Source organism: Pteropus vampyrus, unplaced genomic scaffold, assembly GCF_000151845.1.
Source record: "Pteropus vampyrus isolate Shadow unplaced genomic scaffold, Pvam_2.0 Scaffold11, whole genome shotgun sequence".
Classification (NCBI taxonomy): domain Eukaryota; kingdom Metazoa; phylum Chordata; class Mammalia; order Chiroptera; family Pteropodidae; genus Pteropus; species Pteropus vampyrus.
Window position 1 is genome coordinate 1,190,775 of NW_011888792.1, and position 19,176 is coordinate 1,209,950.

The 19,176-nt window shown below is 35.5% G+C and overlaps 1 protein-coding gene across 3 annotated transcripts; it reads right to left on the minus strand.

Moving 5' to 3' along the window:
- Positions 1-680: 680 nt before the first annotated feature.
- Positions 681-13,007, minus strand: MTX3 (metaxin 3). Of its 3 annotated transcripts, XR_002777092.1 has the most exons (10): positions 12,912-13,007; positions 12,337-12,406; positions 11,889-11,965; positions 10,436-10,528; positions 9,733-9,915; positions 9,510-9,586; positions 8,850-9,007; positions 8,357-8,453; positions 7,419-7,507; positions 4,379-4,408 (listed from the first exon to the last, which is right to left on the minus strand). XR_002777092.1 is itself a non-coding variant. In XM_011377402.2 (9 exons), the coding sequence occupies exons 1-9, from the start codon at positions 12,990-12,992 to the stop codon at positions 4,301-4,303; spliced, it is 936 nt and encodes a 311-aa protein (XP_011375704.1). In that variant the 5' UTR covers positions 12,993-13,007; the 3' UTR covers positions 681-4,300. The 3 variants fall into 3 exon arrangements, 2 of the variants coding, with proteins under 2 accessions (XP_011375704.1, XP_011375721.1); XM_011377402.2 differs by lacking the exon at positions 8,357-8,453 and having other exon boundaries at positions 681-4,408; XM_011377419.2 differs by lacking the exons at positions 7,419-7,507; positions 8,357-8,453 and having other exon boundaries at positions 681-4,408.
- Positions 13,008-19,176: the final 6,169 nt, after the last annotated feature.

Consider the following 19,176-nt stretch of genomic DNA (forward strand, 5'->3'; position numbering starts at 1 on the left):
AATCAAACATACTTAGTCTTCTGAAATTTGGAGGCTAGTGAGGTTTAAAATTGCGGGGATATAAAAAACCGCTAGTGACGTTTAAAATTGGGGGGATATAGAAACCGAGAATTTAATGAAAATTATAAACCTTCATCCTTGAAAATGTTCACACAGACATATAGTCTTTGTTTAGACCATGTCTTCAGTAATAGAACTGGAAAACATGAATCTTCCTTTGCTTTGTCACTGAAGCAACTGTAAACTTTCTATGACACTTTGTATGTATACATACTTATATGTGTGTGTATATGTGTATGTATAAAAAAATAACCAGTTTGTATGTGACTTCAGTGTCATAAATACCTACTGCCTTTTTGGTACTTTTAAAGCACAGCCAAAAATGGTTTGGAAAATTGTCCTGGAATTCCAAGTTGATTCCTTCTGCTAAGGATTTCAATTATATAAATAATTGAAATCCTTAGCAGATTTCATGGCTCTGCTAAGGATTTCAATTATATAAATAACCAAACCAAGACAAAGTCAATTACTAAATCCCTGTGAGCTTAATACAAAAAGCATGTAGACAGACTGCACCTTCTTCAGTGAAGTGTGGTCCCCGCATACATTCTGTCACACTGTGCTGTTAGAGAGGTAATACATGCAAAGCAAAGAAAGATTGCCACATGGAATCATAGAAATTTTTTCAAAATACTTTATCCTCAAAAGTAAATCCAAGGACCATAAGCAGGAAAAGGTACAATAACAAACAGAAAATTATAGAATTTTTATATCCTGAGGAAAAGGAGTTCATAGGTTTAGGTTGTTTTTTCTATTCTGGTAAGGCGAACCAGATCTTTAGATAGTTATTTGTTACATACCTGAGTTATTTTTTCTTTAAATTTAAGAATGAAATGATATTTCATTTATAATTATACTTATTATAAATTAATTATATTTATTATAAATTAAATAACATTTAATTTATATAAATTTATATTTATTTATCTGGAACTGAATACTGGATAGTATCTTTGGCACATTAAATTTTAAATCATAGTTTATGTAGATAATGATAAATTTACTGTATTGAATTTACTTTTTAAAACTTTCATTTTGAAATAATTATAGATTCTCAGGTTACAAAAACAGAGAAATCCTGTGCATCCATCACTGAGCTTTTTGTCTTTATATTTAAGCATTTATATATTGGTTTTAAAGAGTTAAAATTTTTGACAGTTTATGAAAAACTATCAAAAAATTTAATGGACCCGGTAAATGTATATTCTTGGAAGAGGCTCTAAGAATACATATTACTGACTGCTAAGTTTTATCACATGAAGCTACCTTTAAAAAAATGGTTTTCTGCGATACTATCACTGTTTCCAATTTTTGCCTATTTTTATATGTAGTTTTTCCATTTTTGCAGAGTTCTGAAAATTATAACTTAGCTCTGATTGAAATAAGTTTCCCTATTCCTTCACGTTAATGTATCTAGCAATATTAAATAGAAATAACAAAGGGAAATCAAAAGGCTTCTGATTTCATGTAAAATCTGCAATCCTCTAGTACCCCCAAAATAATACAAATATACCTAAGTCAAAATTTGATTTCTTTGTTAATGTCAACCTTTTTGGGGGCAGGGGGCGGAGGACGGAGGAATGACCATCCTCAATGTTCTTTACAGTTTCTTTAGTGTCATGAGAATGGTCAGTCTTAAGGATGACTGATGACAACTGATGGAGGATCTTTATCAAATGGGAATTATCTGACCAATTTTCTAATCCTATATCACCAACAAATATAAACACAACCATAGACCCTTTTTATATTATCCTCCACCATTACCTCCAAAAGAAAGTAGCTCACAGCATTTTGTTTAAGACTGTGGGCCCATTTATCTCAGCAAACTCAAACTTTCTCCAAAGCATATCCTGACAGGCTAATCTTAAGCTTAAGCTGCCCAGTCTGAAAAGCTGTTCCTTTCTAAGAGCTTCTTATGTGTGTGGCAATCTCTGGAGTGGTTTGTGCTCCTAGCATCTCATTGGCTTATATCAAAGAACCTCTACTAAATAAACCAACATATAAATTTTCACTTATCTAAATCACATTTGCATCTTAGGAAAGGTAATCTCAAAGCATCATGGTCTATATAGTATAAGGCTAAAGGCAGTTCAGAGCTGGAATGACCAAACGGAAATAAATCTCTGCTAAAAAAGGAAAATACTTGTTATTCTAAAATGATGGCTTTTGATTAAACTTTCAACACATGAAACATTACAGTATGCTTATCGGCTGCAGTCTGTGTTGTAAAAACATGAGCTCCCACCTTCTTATAAAAATTTAAACACATTTTCTTATTCACGGACATTAGCAATTTTATTGACAAAAATTTACATAACCCAGTATTATCTTTGACTTTGTCTATGGAGAAACTTGGAGTTAAATTTACCATTCAACTTTAGAATCTGTTAGGGTTGGTATAGCTCTTTCGTCTATAAATTTTTTATCCTTCCCAAACTAATTTTAATTGTCCTGTTTTACATGCATTTGACAACTGTAAATCACTTCAAATGCTTTTTGGAAATTTTAATACAAGTCATAATTGAAAATGACTAACCCTGACTAAAGCATCAACAGATGTCTAATGTGCTAACCAACCTTCTCTAATATACATCACTCATAGAGGACAATAAAGTCCTCTGGTTAGGATTTTCAATATAGACTATTCGTAACATTAGATTAACACATAATGGGCATGCGTGCACACACACACATGGTCCCACCTGTTGCAGAATATGAAACTCATGTATTACTTTCCCTAAATGCATCCAAACAGATGAACAAGATTTTGAAGACTACCTTGTTTTTCATTTATTTAAAACTTCCAAGAAAAATATTTACAAAGACTTAAAGACCCCTGTATAAATAGCTACTACCTAAATACAGAACAAACTGAGAGGATCCAGGTCAAACACAGCTGAGCTCCACTCAGCTCAAATTAGATGAGTCTCTTGAAGACAAAACTGTTTTCTTAACATGTGGGTTTCTGCAGAACGTGATAAGATTTGCTGAGCACCATAGTAATCTTTTAAGACACTAATCAAAAACATGGTCCTATATTTTAAAAACCCCAGAAGTGGTTTTAGAACAACAGAAGCACCTCAGCCACTAAAATAAGCGAGATCTTATGTAAGTAAAATTACTTGCACAGCAAACCCTTTAACAGTTCAGCAACAAATAAATAGAAAATATTCTTAAAAATTACTATTTCTGATTATTCCATTGGATCCTTCAACTGTAGTTAAACTACATAAATAGTAATTAGTTGTCATAAAGCTTTTGACTACATGATATGCTTCTTCTGAAAAACCACTGGACTGGCCTGAGCCAAGCCTGGTGAACTTGGACCAGGCATACAGTAGGTACTTCTATTACTCTGACGGTGGGCTCTTTGAGTAGTGTCTATGAACTGGGCAAGTTTCAATGAGACTTTACAGCCTGGCAATAACAATGACCAACATATTCAGTTCTCCTGAAATCTATCCAAGAAAAGAGATGACTAGAGTTAAAGACATACTACAAATACTTAGGTCTAAAGCTGCCACATTCGCCCAATTAACTAAAAGAGCCCCTACTAACCTATATTGAATACAACAGCAAATATTAATGTTATATTGAAGTGCATATAGTCAGATAAATATTATATATAACCTTTAATATATATATGATACTAACCACTCCCCCCAAAATTTAGACTCATGAAAGCATAATTATAAAGCACATTCCTCATTTTTAAAGTTAAATACAGGCTTTTCTATTGAAGTAAAAAGAACATTTGGATAATATATTTTTTCCTAATGTTGAAAATAGGCATCAGATTTCTAAACAGAAGAAAAAGGCCTCAGCCAAAGAGCCACATATTAGATATTCAGACTGGTCTAAGAAAACTTAATAAATTTGCTTGAATAAATGAAGAGTGCATAATCAAAACAGAGTTGTAGCTTTTGGTCAGCAACATGTGAACCAAAGGCAAAAATCTGCCAAGATTAAGGCAGGTTTTTTTATATACAGTACAATGTGTTTTATTTTTTCCCCTCAAGTTCATTTAGCATTCACTTAGATGGTATTTAAATTGCACTGCCACGCTAAAATGCAAGCTTCCTAATAAAAAAAAAAAAAAATAGGTGTCATAGAAAGTTTCTTTTGTTTTAGAATCTTCATTATACTTATTAATAGCATTTTCTTTTTGCCTTCACACACTGAGTGTAAGAGTTCACTGCAACAATCATATGACTGTGGACACAAAGCAAGATGTCTGTCAGGGTGAGAGCCGTTGTAAGGAATCGCCTTCTTCTGCTGGAGTCAATTTAAGTGTTGGCAGTTTCCGAGGAGGAAGCTGAGGGCTTTGGCGAAGATTGTCATCCATCTGTGGAAAGTACAAAAGACACGTCTGACTAATGGCTGTGGCACCATTTATGTGGACTGCAGCCTCCCCATCCAAACTATAGCCTGGAAGAGTGCAGAACATATGTTTCTAGAACTGCTGGAGAAACCTTTTTCTTGCAAATAATCTCTCAGGAATTCTAAATGTCATACCTCAAATACCAGCTGATTCAGTATATGTATAAAAGCAATATGGCCCATCCTTGATGCCTTTACAAAATTATAGTTAATTCCACAAAATGAATACTCTACTGCAGGGGTCCCCAACCTCCGGGGCTATGGACTGTCCATGGCCTGTTAGGAACCGGGCCGCACAGCAGGAGGTGAGCAGTGGGCCAGGGAGCAAAGCTTCATGTGTATTTGCAGCCGCTCCCCAGTGCTAGGCATCACTGCCTCAGCTCCACCTCAGATTGTCATAAACTGAATTCTCATAGGAGCACTGGTCCCTGGTGCCAAAAAGGTTGGGGGCCACTGCTCTAATAAACTCAACCATTAGCATGACCTGGTTTGAGACATCATCTTATAAGTGTAAAAGCAATATTTCTGTTACACTAAGCTCCATAGTTTTTACAACATATGTTCACATGCAATACCTCATTTGATCTTCCTAACACCATTGTGAAGAAAAATAAAGCAGATACAATCATTTCTTATTTTACAGATAAGCAAATGAAGCTCAGAAAGGTTAAGGAATTTGCATTCAGTTGCAAAACTAGTTTCAGAGCTGAAATTTGAATTCGAGTCTTATCTCAGCACTACTGTTCTTTCAACCCTCATTGCCTCAATGAAAATGACCTGTATTCCACTCAAAAAGATCAGCTCTTTCAGACTGAGTCTTTAGACCAAGGGAAGCTAGGGAAAGAAACAGAAAGGACAAATTCTTTAAACCAATTCCAGAAGCATCCAAACAAATCAGTTCTAAGTCTGCTCTAAAGAAACAAGTTAATACGAAGCATATTAAGAAAATGTTCAAGACTTTCCAACTTAGCCTAAGGATTACATTAGCATCCCTGGAAACACTAGGAAAAGAATTATTTAGAACTGAGTCCAACCTAAGAAAACTACCTTTAACCAGGGCACCCCACAAACAGAGTGCAAGATTCGCTCTGTGAATCTCACTATAAGCTTAACTTCATAAAAGCAGCTGCCATCAAAGACCCAAAACCAACAGAATATAGCTTCTTATTATCCATTTGACAGGCAGGGTTTTTTGCGTTTTGAATATGTGCAGAGCAAAACTCTCCTTCTCAAGATGCTCTTATAAAGCATGAGGAAATGTTTCAGCAGAGGTACATAGAATTTGTACAAAAGGAAAGAATAAAAGAGAATAAAACTTTTAGTTTGCCAATGAAAAAAAGTATTTCCAGTGAACTATTTGAATCAATTGTATTAAAATACCTTTTTTTCTTGCGAAAACTAATTTCCTCAAACACAACTCTTTTTTTTAAATTCTAGATTTTCTGTCCAAATAGTGAACAGGAGTAGCCATTAGGATTTTTTGCTTTAATGTCTTGTAGCAACAGTGAATCATACTGAAGAGCAGCTATGAAGGGGTGCGAGGAATGTTCACATAGGGTCAGAAAACTTTCATATACTGATGATGACCTAAGATGAAATGTACAAAGTGGGGACAGGGCCTCATGGTTTCACTTTCTGCATTTATAGGTATTTCGTGGCTCTCTTTATATGTCTTTGCCACATATAGAAAACAAACTAGACTGGATAGTCTTCATTTAGCAGATTAGTGTCTAAAATAGTCTGAGTAATCTTTCCATTATCCACACTTAACAATATATTTCCTCTCATGAGATTTACTAGGTTGGGCAAAGAATTAAGACAATCTAGGCTTCTATTCAGTTTACCCCTATTTTAAGAATAAATCCTTACAATTTTACTGCTAAGTTTTTCTCACTTCCCAGGTTCTAACAACACATGAAATACAATAAAAAGAAACAGCAGTCATTCCAGAGAGTGGCAGTTCCAAACTTAGCTACTAGTACTACTAGTAATGGATACATAATCTCATTCATGAGTTAGATGGCTAACTAACTGCAAAGTCCATGCTGGAGTCCAATTTGTAGGGTTCAAATACCCTCTAATTCTTGTGACTTGCAATAACCTTGGGCAAGTGACATATGCTACTTTCAAAGCTTCAGTATCCTCATCTGTAAAACGGGGATGATAGAAACACGCACTCATAGAGCTGTTGTGAGGATTAAATGAGATAATTCAGGTAAAGCTCATATAACACAGCGCCTTTTACTGCTAGCCAGTGTTATTAGGCCATATTGCCTCATTAGTTTGTGAAAGAGGAAGTATTATTCATTTGTATACGAAAAAAAGCAAGTTTACTAGACACTTAGGGAAAAAATACATAGCTCTCTCGTATTTTTCCAATCAGAATCATCCTTGAAATTTCTATTGTAGGCTCTCTCCTCTACCCAGTTCCTTAATCTCTCTGTCACCAAATGAATCCCCCAAAGTGGCAAAATATCCACATTGATAAAAAATTGTAGACATTTAGAACAGAGAAGAATAGGAAGAAAACATAAAACTGTTCACATGGAAGAAAAAGACATCACAGAGCTATTAACAAGAAAGGCTAAGCACAGATGCTGCCAACCTCAGGAAATCTTAACCTTCAGAGAGAGAAGCGGACAAGCCAGAAAGAAAGTTTTGTTTTTTGTTTTTTTTTGTTTTTTTTAAGCCAGGCTTTTGGATCTCCTAACTTGAAAAATACTAATTATATGGTAAAAGTAAACCTAATACCATTATCTCTATCTTTCCCCAGAGCAATCAGGCCACTTCTGGATTCAAAATACTATATTAAGCTACACAATTTTAGTAAGTATATATTTAAACAGCTTTCTGGAAAAATAAACTCTTAAAAAAAAACTAAGAGGGTAAAGTTAATTCATAACCGAAATTACAATATTAATTTCAGAAAGGAAAACACTAAATTGCTATAAAATAATAATTGAAGTAAACTTGACCTTTTCAATCAAGTTGGATTCCTTATTTACAAGTTGTGTGAGTTTCTGCAGATTTGCATCTACCATCTCTTGTCCAGCAGGAGAAACGCCTAAGAAGCCAGAGACAGAAATCAGAAAGACAGAAAATTTTGAAAGCCTTTAAAGCTGCATTTTTTTTTTCAATTAGAATTGACATTTAGTATTATTTTATATTAGTTTCAGGTGTACAGCAGAGCGATTAGACATTTAAAGCTGTTTAGTTTGAAAGAATTTTGAGTCTATCCACCCTCCCAAGTGCTCCACCCTCCAACAAAAAAGCAAAGAGAAAAACCATTCTGGGTTCAAAGGCAAATTTCAGAGGGACAGTAATGCTCCAAAACCAAACCCTAAACAAAAAGACTAAGTTTGTCCACAAAGTAGACATTGTTGGCCTGTGTGATGTAGCTAGCCAAAGTAATTAGTAAAGAGCACAGCAGTCCTCAATTTCTTCTCAAATTTTAGTTGTGCCTTTTCCCGACCCATTCCAAATAGGTCTTTAGTTGAAACTATCTAAATAGCTTTCGAAAGCAGTGACTCCCAAACAGCTATCCACTAGGCATCCAAAGAATTTGGGGACTTAAAAAATACAGATTCCTGGGATCTATCCCTAAGAAGTTTTAATTCAGTGAATCTGGTATAGGACTCAACATTTTGTATTTGTCCTGTAGACAGGTTTGCCAACCACTGCTCCAAAGTAACAAGGTCAACTCCCAAACTACTAATTCCTCCCTATATACAAAACATATAACCAACCATAAGAAATAAACTGTCCCTTATCCAATTATCCTTATAATTCTTGTTTCTTAAAAGGACAATTTCTCCCAACTCTCCCAGTACAAATTTAGTATCCTAATCACTTAAGCACAAGGCCTCACATTCCCAAAGAAGCGTGTCCTAAATAACAGGTGCCCTCTGTTTACCTCCAGTCTGATGCAATCAGTTTTCAAGTAGTGGAATCATGGAGGTGCACCTCACCCAAATCAATCTGCTACTGATTTCTGTTCACGCAGGAAAATGCTAGAAGCAACATTTAAAGTAATTGCCCATTTGCATTAGGATAAATGCTATCTTAATAAATACCTCAACAAATACCTGTGATTTAATCTTTTAGAATAAAATGACCCACTTCAAAGGGGCAATAAAGAAAAGTAAGCAAGAAATGTATAAAATCCAGAATAGCCAAAAAGGAAATATCTATTTCTCTATTTAAATAAGAACATATGGGAATAAAAATAAAGTTGGAAAAATGTAACTTTTTGAAGTGCTATAAACCAGCATTTAAAGACAATACGCAAACTTCTTTTTAAGTAATGAATTTGGCTTACTTAAGTAATGAATTTGGCTTGCTTATACATCTTTGGGAGAATACGCAAATACTTTATACAAAGATTAGGTGAAGAGGAGCCAGCTTACCTTCAAGACTAAGCCTAAAATAACTGTTTAGGATATCATCACAAAAGCGACACAGGTTGGAGAGCTGTTTCAAATGTTCTTGTAACTGAACTTTAGGGAAGCGTACTTTATAAAGAGGTGCAAGAAAACCAAACACATAGGCATCCAAGGTAGAAGGCCTAAAAATAAATTCAGGATTTTTAAAAAGCACATAAGAAAATATTAACTTGGGATGATGTTAAAAATTTTTTTTCCCAAATACATTTGTCAATTCTGAAGTAAACAATATAGTCTTTCAAAGGCTTACCACCCATTTTAACTTATAAAAATGATACAACTAGGATTTACTCATTAGTTCTAATACTCTAATCATTTTTTTTTTTTATTTAGAATAAACTGAGCTGTGAATTAAAGATTCGCTTTTACTCACAAGTGTTATATAGGGACTGGAGACAAGGTGGGAATAATCTCAAATGTTTTAAATTCACATATGCAGTATATTAAGTCAATATTAGATTACTACCAACAGAAAGTGTCTTATAGTAAAAATCCATTAAATAATTTTTTTATGTGAAAAACTCATTTGTGAGAGGGGAAAAACAAGGGAACTTGCTTTAAAAAACTGTTCATTGAATATATACACGCATAATATTACAATGATTTTTAAGGGAATGCACTCACGTATCTCCAAAGAAAAACTGAGATGTTCCCAATCTGTTTGACAGAAGATTTAGGCACTCCTTGGCATCTCTGTATATCTAATAAGGATGAAATTAGACTTCAGAGGTACGAAAGATGCTCTAGAACTCCCTTTTAGGCAGGTATCTACAGATAAGTGCATCTCTGCTATCTCTCTTGTCCTTCCTCAGGAGGGCCCTGGCTCTGAAAGTAATCGTAACCATACCTGTGCTTCTACTTCTCGGAGGTGGTAGAAGGGAGGTTCTCCTCTGGTCAGGAGAATCCTAGTCAGTGCTCCCTTAGACATTCTTCCAGGCAGGATCAAACTCAATGGAAAAGGAATTCGTGAAGCAAACCATGGTTTTGTCACAGTAAAGTAATTGTCGCTCTCAACCCAGAATGTGTGAAGCTGCAAAAGGAGGGAAAAAACATTACAAGGATATTCTTTAATTAAAAGATCATTCAATTGACATGAAAATTTTTCATAAATATCTTTGTACAAAGTGACTTTGTACAAATTTTTCAGTCAATATGAGATTACCATGACTGAAGGATAAAACAAGATTTTAAACATGCGTTTTTTTGATTGCTATACCTCCAGCACCCGGAACAAGGCCTAGCATATAGTAGGTGCTCAGTAAATATTTGTTAGATGAATGGTTTACAGTTCACCCAATTCTATACATGGAGCAACAAACTCTATCTTCCACAAAGAATTTTAATTTCTAAAATGACATTATCTTTCACTTGGTTGTTTCATATACTAGTTGAATGTCTAACAGAATCCAGCTTCACAGTAAAATGAAGGAATCAAAATTAATACATAAATGAAATATCTTCTTTAAGCCTTTTTCATTACTTTTCTTCTAAATACACTAAGTACATTTTCAGTTGGTCACTAAAATATTGTAATATTCACCAATGCTCACCACTGCAGGGAGAAGCTTCTCTTCGAGGAGAGCAATGTAAGCCAGTGTATCTGCCCCTTGTTTTGCTGAGAGTTCATAATCAGCATTATATTTCTATTAAAAAAATATAAAACCAAAACACCTCAGAAGTCAAGAGCATTCCAAAACAGTGTAGCTAAATAAATTAGGATTTCTATTCTTCCTCAAAAATGGCAAGCATGATATGTAAAGGGAGGAAAATACACATTTAGTGACAAATGCTGCTTAAATGCAAATAAAGTTCTTAGCACAGCATCATGCACATAGTAGGGTCAATAATTGTTAAAATAAATTTTTTATTCACTATTATTTCAGTAATTGTTAATGACCTAGTTTGAGTTAGTACATGGCATGTAGTATAAACTTAATACATAGACGCTACTGTTATTTTTGTTAACAATAAGGAAAAAGTTCTAATCGGTTGCATTTTTCCCATGAAAATAGAAAACCTTCCAATTTAGAAAAGTTCTAAATTTGTTGACATAGGATTTAAAAAAAAATATATTGGCAAAACCAATGATAACTCTTGCATTTAGATAAATCTTTACATGTTTAAATATTTTGGATACATTATAAAAAGGTTTACATGTTCAAACATTTTAGATACATTATTTCTTAAAACATTTAGCTGCAATTGTCAGTTAAGTGCTTTTAAAAAATAAAAATAAAAAAAAGTTGGTGGAACCTCATATGTCATACCTAACACAAAATATGTAGCAACTATGTGCCTAAACTGACAATCATATCAATAAGTGTAATAGCAAAGATGGCTAAATTGAATCTGCTTATATCTAAACTTCAATAAAATCCAAACAAAGGTCTTGAAATTATAAATCGACTATTCTTCATTTTATGACTTTCAAATCACAGTACAATTTATATATAAAGCAGTAATTCTCAAGTCCATTTTTATATCAAATCCCAAGTATCTCCAATCATCTACTGAGTTCGCAAAAGAGAATTTTTTGTTTATAGTGACATTGGTTAAGGAAATCCAGTAAGTTTCAGGTGTACAATTTAGTAGTAAGACATATATATATATATATGTATATGTATGTGTGTGTGTCTATATATATATATATGTGTATATATATATATATTGCATTGTGTGTTCACCACCCACAGTTAGATCTGTCACCACATATTTGACCCCTTTTACCCCATCTACTTCTCCCCCTCCCCACTAGTAACCACTAGTCTATTGCCCATGTTTACGAGTCTCTGTTTGTTTGTCCTGTTCGTTTGTTGCTTTTAGGTTTATATCTCACATGTAAGTGATAGCATGTGGTTTTCAACTTTTTCTGTCTGGCTTATTTTGCTTAGCATGATTATCTCAAGGTCCAAGAATTTTTTAAAATCCCAGAGGCTTATAATGTATTTTTTTTAATTAACATCCAGGGATCAACAATTTACTTCTTCAAAAGGAACAACCCACCTGTTTTCTTAAAAAGTTTAGTATTTTTGCTGGTTGAGAAACAATGTTGTTTTCACTTGTCAAAACTGGTACATCTCCTATAATCAAAAAAACAGTTTACATACAAGAAAGCCTTGCGTTTTCCTTTGAAGGGATTCTGATACCCTAAAATCTATACCAATTGCACATGTGGCAGGGGGAAAAATGAGCAAAATATTCGTTCTTTGCAACTTTACAAAGAGCAGTTCTAAAGAACATTTTTATTTCTCATAATTTCCGATGATTTGGCTTGCACTTTGAAGTATTACTCAGAATGATCAAACTATGAGCAACACGCAGCCAAGGACACGATAAAAAGAAATTAAAATCCCAAGGTACTCCATGGCTATATGCCTCAGAGCTTTAAAAGGGGCGGGGGGTAGTAGAGTTTAAAGAGAGCAGAAAGGGGTGTTTAAAGTTTACACTGTACCTCTTGAACCTCTCCAGGTGTTATCTATGATATTGACCTTCAAGGGTGCACCAGAAAATTTGGCGTAAGCCTGAAACAGAGTTTGCAATAATACATTTTAGACTGAGTACGTAATGCAAATCTGCTTTACTTCATAGCCTGGTTCCCCAAGGCAGAAACACCAGACACTGGGGCCGCGTTCTTTCCCCGATCTCTAGACTGGGGAGTGCGAACACCAGTTACTCGGCTTTCAGAAACCTAGTTCCCTAAGGCATGGCGGGGCGTGGGGGTAGGGGAAGGGATGCAGAGCGGGGCACGCACGCCCCCTGCTTTGAACTTACACTCCACCGCCCACATGGCTTTGAAAGGCTGAGAATAACTCAGAGCCAAGTGGAGAAGCTGCGGGTCTCCCGCCAGGCTGCCGTGGAGTCACAGGCCAAGTTGTAACTCATTTGTAGACTGCAGGGAGGACAGAGCGGTGCAGCGAGCAGTGCTATGGGGAACTGCTGCAAGCCGCCGGTACCCGGCCCATCTAGCCTCTCTCCTGTGGCCCCGCCCCCTTCTTTCCTGGGCCCTGGCCCGCAAGGCGTCCTCACCATCACCACCAAGGACTCGCTGTGTACCGATGGGAGCCCCCAGCCGCCACCCCAGCAACTGAGCTCTAAGGGGGCCGCCATCTTGCCGGGGCGGAACTTTGCTGTCCCGGAAGTACTTTTGGCGCCCAATTTCCGGCACATGGAAATGAGGGGCGGGGCGAGGGAAAAGTAGGGTACTTTTGGACTCTAGACTAGAGTTATAGAAAGGACCACTAGTGGATTAAAAGCACACAAAGAATCAGCTCGGCCTAGGGGTTAAAGAGTCCTGGGTTAAGTCAGATCCACCAGTCATTCCTCAGATATTTATTGGATGCCTAATGTATTCCAGACCCCTTGAACATTACTACCCTGGGCCTAAACTAACCTGTTTGTAAAATAGATATGACAGTTCATTACAAGAATATTATGAGTGTTTAAAATTATGGCATGTGTAAAAGAACTGGGCATACAGTAGGCACTTAATAATTGTTCAAACCTCTTCCTTATATTTGGCCTCTGCTCTTTCTGCTCTCAATCTCAATTATGTCATCCTCATCTTAACTTGTCCCTCCCTCCTTGAAAGTAACTTAATTCCTGAAATTTGTCAAATGAATTCTGCTTTTCTTCAATATGAAATATCTTTCTTCCCTGCCACTGAACTTAACTATCAACTTCAATGGGACAATTTTACAAAGTTAGAAACTTCTGGGTTCCTGCAGCCCCTGTACATACTTAAACTGTAGTATGTACAATTCTATCTCTAGATACAGACCCTTTGCCTTTCACTACAGGAAGCATTTTGAGGACAGAACAGGCAGGCTTCATACAAGTGAGACCTGAGCAGTCACACAGAGCCCTGTGCTAAAAGAGCCCACACTTACCTTAATGTTCTGCTGTTATCATCTTGAAATTCTTAATAATTTTGGAAACAGGGGCTGTGAATTTTTATTTTCAACTAGGCTCCGCAAATCACATAGCCAGTTGTGTCAGTCGTGAAATGAACTAAATGTTTCTTGAACATCAAATGACAATTTCATAGAAAAATTGTTAAAGAGAAAAGATAGGCCTTGGGAATGCCATAATCCTAACATGCTTACTGGGTCCTGGAGTTAGGGCTGAGGTACTGGACCTTTTATCTAGAAGGCACAGTAGTCTTTCTGGGATACCCTCCCAGTCTTTCCTCTGAGTTTTTCCTTTCTTCTGCCCCACTGAAATAGGTGAGTCCTCTTAAAAAACTGAGAGCTCAAAAGAAACATCTGCAAATTCTCATACAGTTACAATTCATATAATTGTTAAGTACTCCCTTACTGTTTACATAGTCATAAATCACAGTGTCAATCTGTTAAAGTCTTTTGTCATGTTTCAATGGCAAGAGTTCTCAGAAATGAGAAGATAAAAATATATTAAAGATGAGAATCTATTACTAGTGCTGTATAGCTGGGAAATGCTTACCATATGTACCACTAAAACTAAATATCAAAACATGTATTGAGCAACTACTGTATCCAAGACATCATAAGGCTCGGGAGAATACAGAGATAAATAAGACACAAATTCTATCCTCAGGAGTTTATAGTCTACAAAGGAGATGTATAACTAAGTGTAATAAGTCAGATTATCATGAGTAAAGTTAGAGATATAAATAAAATTCTATGGAAGCACAAAGTAGGAATGATGAATCATCTGTGGGATTAGAGGAGGCTGGCTGTTCGGTCTTTTGTATAAGGAAGGTAATTTAACTTTCAGATTCAAGTAATAGGATCTCCCTGTTTTGAGGGTTAAAATTCCAAGCCATAAAGTTCAGAGCCCATATAGTACAATCAGGCATTTTAAATAATCATACACAAATAATATGGATTCCCTGAGTCTTGTTCGCAGGGTCGGTGGAAGAGGGAAGTGTATGCCCATTCTTTGTGGACACATAATATAATTCCTCAGTTCAGCCTTTTTCCTTATTGTTGCTGTTACATATGGTAACTTCATTTGCATTAAAGAGAAATTAAATCCCTTCTCTTGAATTAAGAGAGAATAGCATGCTATTGCATCTGATGAGAGAATCCTTCTCACATGTTTATTTGTGCCTATTTAACAGCAATCTTCTATTGCTGCAATTCCTCTTGAGAGTCTATGTTTGCTAGACTGAATTTTAAAACCCCGGCATAACTGATTTCATAACCAGGCAGAATATTGTTCCAGAGAACCACATAGAAAGCTGAAACCTTCAGGAATTATGGGTGGTATGGGTAGTTGGCCCCTGTACCTTTTTCTGGCTGCCGAAGAGTATTGTTCAGAGTTCATCAAAATCATAATTTCAGATTCCTACCAGGAAGCATATCTGCAAAACATTCACGTATGTGTGGGATGACCTGAATCACAGCTTTTTAATGAGTATTCCAGACAATGTTTTCCCTGAAAAAGAAATATTATTTTTCAAAAGATGGACATTAAAAATGACTTCATGTAATGATAGTCATCTAAACTCAGGGGACCTGATCTTGGCATCCATTTCTATCCTTCATGTGTTTCTTAACTTGGGAGCCTTGGTGTAGGTTCAACTAGGATCTTTTTTGTCTGGATGATTAAGAATCTGTGAAAAGGTGTTATAAGCAATAATGAAAGGTTTTTGATAAGTCATCATGAAGTATGGTCCCGTATGGAAAAGTTTAACTAGAGAGCCTTAAATGTCCCTTTCAACTCTAAACTTCTATAATTTAATTTTCTGTTCAGATATAGAATCCTCGAGGAGGAAAAAAACAAACACTGAATAGAAGTCAGGAGAACTGGTTTCCTGACTTTGCTTCTAGTTAGCCAAATGACCTGTTGCCAATCATTTTGCCTCTATTCCTCAACTCATTCACTTATAAAGCAAAGGTTCTTTTAGCTCTGAGATACTATAATTCTATGTGTAACGAGCATTTAATAATAGTTGACATTCATGAAGCAATTTCTACATGCCATAAATTGCTTGGAATATCCAATATAACTCATTGGATCTTCATAATGACTCCGTGTGGTAAGTACTGTTATTTTCCCGTATTTCCAGGGAGGGAAATTAAGGCATAATCATGTTTATTAACCTTCCCAAAGTCACCTAGCCAATATGTGAGAGAGCTAGAATTTGAACCTAGGCAGTCTGGGCTTACATTCTTAACCACTATGTCATACTGTCTATAGCCTTCCAAGTAATGCATTTAAAATCCCAGTTTCACTCAAACTGGTGTTATCAATGCCATGATATTGCCATCATTACTTGTTTCAGTAGTATTTCTTTAGTATTAAGCCATTAGACGAGTTCATTAAGCAGCTTCTGTGCATTCAGCACTGCTAGGCTGACAAGAAATAAAAACTTATGTTCATGTGTTCAGAGGTCTAATTGATAAAACAAGGCCTACATATTTCAAGTAACTATAGATGATTAAGAGGTACCATTTTGTCAAGCAGATCATATGTCTAATGTGGTCTTAGGCAAAGGCTTTAATGTTCTGCGGTGCTTGGCAAATGCCTAATGGAAGAAGTAGGACTGTAGTTGGCCTTGAAGGATGGGTACATTGGATTTAGATTGGCACAGAGAAAGACATTCCACTTGGGTTGTGCTACATGAGTCAAACCATAGAGATGGGAATGACTATGGCAAAGAATCTGAAGACAAATAAAGGATGCTGGATTCAATAAAAAGTTGGAGACAGATCAGGAAGAGTGTTGATCGACTAACTTGAGAACTGGAATTAGTGATATTGGAAGGCAAGTGAACATGGAGTTTTGAGGAGGTAAAAAAGAAAAGTTAAAGTCTAAATACAATATGAATGGATTCACTTTGTCATGGATGGAAGGCGAAATTGTTATTGTTGCATAGACACTTTAGGAGGAAGGGTTTTCTGAACCCATAATTTGTATAAAATGAAGCAAAATGTTGTGGAAAATGATGTGAGGAAATGCTACTGAATATTATTAGAAGAAAGTCCCTGGAACTCTTGCACTAAGCATTTTTTCATGAGATAGTTTGTTAGAAATCAAATTGCAAGGGATTGTGAAGAAAGTGGTGTTAGGAACAGGGGGCAGGTATAAGATTGTGAGGAATGTGACACAGATAAAGGGAGGAAGGAAAAGGGACAGGAGCAGAAGACTCAATACAAAGTTTTTGGAAAGATGACAGGGTGAATCTACATACATATGGAGACAAACTTGACTACTACTGAGCAAAAGCCTTATGATGCCAGAGAGAAGAGGAGTGGGGTCTTAGGAATTACTCTAAGAGTTGAGAGGCTGAGATCAGTAGCTGGAGCTGGTATTGAAAATGAGAAACATGCTTTCTCTCTGACATTGGAGGAAGTTTCAAGGGGAGCATGGGATGCTGACTTAGCTCAAATCAGTTACCTTCAAATTTCCCTGTTACATTAGGAAAAAATCAAAAGAGCCTGAGAGAGAGAGAAAGAGATTTGGACTTTGAAAAGAGAGAAAATAATTTAGAGCACCTACCAAGGAGTTAGTAAAAAGTGAATGGAAGAATTGCTGACAGTGACAAAGGTTAAATTTAAATTAGTTTGAAGGAGATGAATCAAGTGAGAGCCATGGGCAGGCTAATAATTAGGTACCCTTTCAAACAGATATTTGAATATTATTTATTTAACCTTTTTTTTATAATGGAAATGAATTTAAGTAGAGAATTAACAGGATCAATTTACATTTTACCAGTTCTGTCTCTTAAAAATCCCATGTGGAGACATGGGTTGAATAGCCTTTAAAGTTTGGTCCTGAGGATGATGGAGAGAAGTGGGAGGAGGGGATCCTAGGAATTGCAAAAGATGGAATCTGTAACTTTAGTAGTGGGGTTCAGCCATTTTGTCTAGCTAAGATAGCACAGTTGTGTGTCTTTCTCCAATAGTACTTTGTTACCCAGAAATTTAAGTGGGGAGCCCGATTCATATAATCACTTAGTGTCATGGTTACCAAGTAGTAACATAAAGGGATTCATTTTGCTCCTCCAGTATAGTGAACTTTTTCTGTTTTGTATTTAAAAGAATTAAATGAAATAAAAATAATATTGTATGGTGATCAGTTTATGTAGAAACAGGAAATTTTTATTTTAAAAGTGAGAATGGAAAAGGGTCCTAATAGGAAATAAGGTTTCTATATGTCATTCAAAGTGATAAAACATATACCAGGAGACTTTGATAAGTTATATATGTACATTATAATACCTAGAGCAACCACTAAGAAAACTATAAAAAGTGATATACTTAAAAACACTAAATAAATCAAAACAGATTTCTAATAAATGTTTGAGTAACCCACATGAAGGAGCGAGAGAAAGAAAGGGGTTGGGGGGAGAAATGATTAGCAGGGAACAAACAGAAAACAAATAATGAAATGGCAGACTTAAATCCTACAAAATCAATAAATAGTCTAAATGTAAATGGTCTAGATACACCAATTAAAAGACAGATTGGCAGAGTGAATGAAAAAGAACCCAAATATATGCTGTCTACAATAAACTTCAAAAGTAATAACAAGTAGATTAAAGACAAAAGGATGGGAAACCTATAACATGAGAACAGTGATCAGGAAATAGATATTAATATCATATAAAGTGGACTTCAGAAAAAAAGAGAGCTGCTAGGGGCAAGAGAGATATTGCATAACAATAAATGGGCCAGTTCACCAAGAAGACAGAGCAATTTTAAATATGTGCACCAAACAACAGTGCTTCAAAATACATGAAGCAAAAATTGAAAGAGGTGAAAAAACAAATAGACAAATCCATTATAGTTATACCTCACTTTCAGCAATTGATAGAATGACTAGACAGAAAATAAGCAAAGACCTAGATAAATTAAACCACAGGATCTAATCAACATTTATAGAATGCTTCATCCAACAATAGCAGAACACACATTCTTTCTAAGAGCTCATGAAACATTCGCCAAGGTAGATCATATCCCAAGTCATAGAGCAAACCTCAATAAAAACATTTTAATGAAATCATATAAAGTATATATTCCTTGACCATACTGTTTCCACTAATTACACTAGAAATTTGTAACAGAAAGACACACACTTGGAAATTAAACAACATATTTCTAAATTATGAGTCAAAGAGGAAGTCTCAAAGGAGAAAATATATATATAATTGAATAATGAAAATATAACATCCTATTAAGAAAACAAAAAGATAAGCTATGGGTATTTTTACCCATTACATAATGGGTAAAAATATGTGCAAAACACATATCTATTAAAGTACTTAGATCCAAAAATACACAAAGAACTCTTAAAACTCAATACGAAA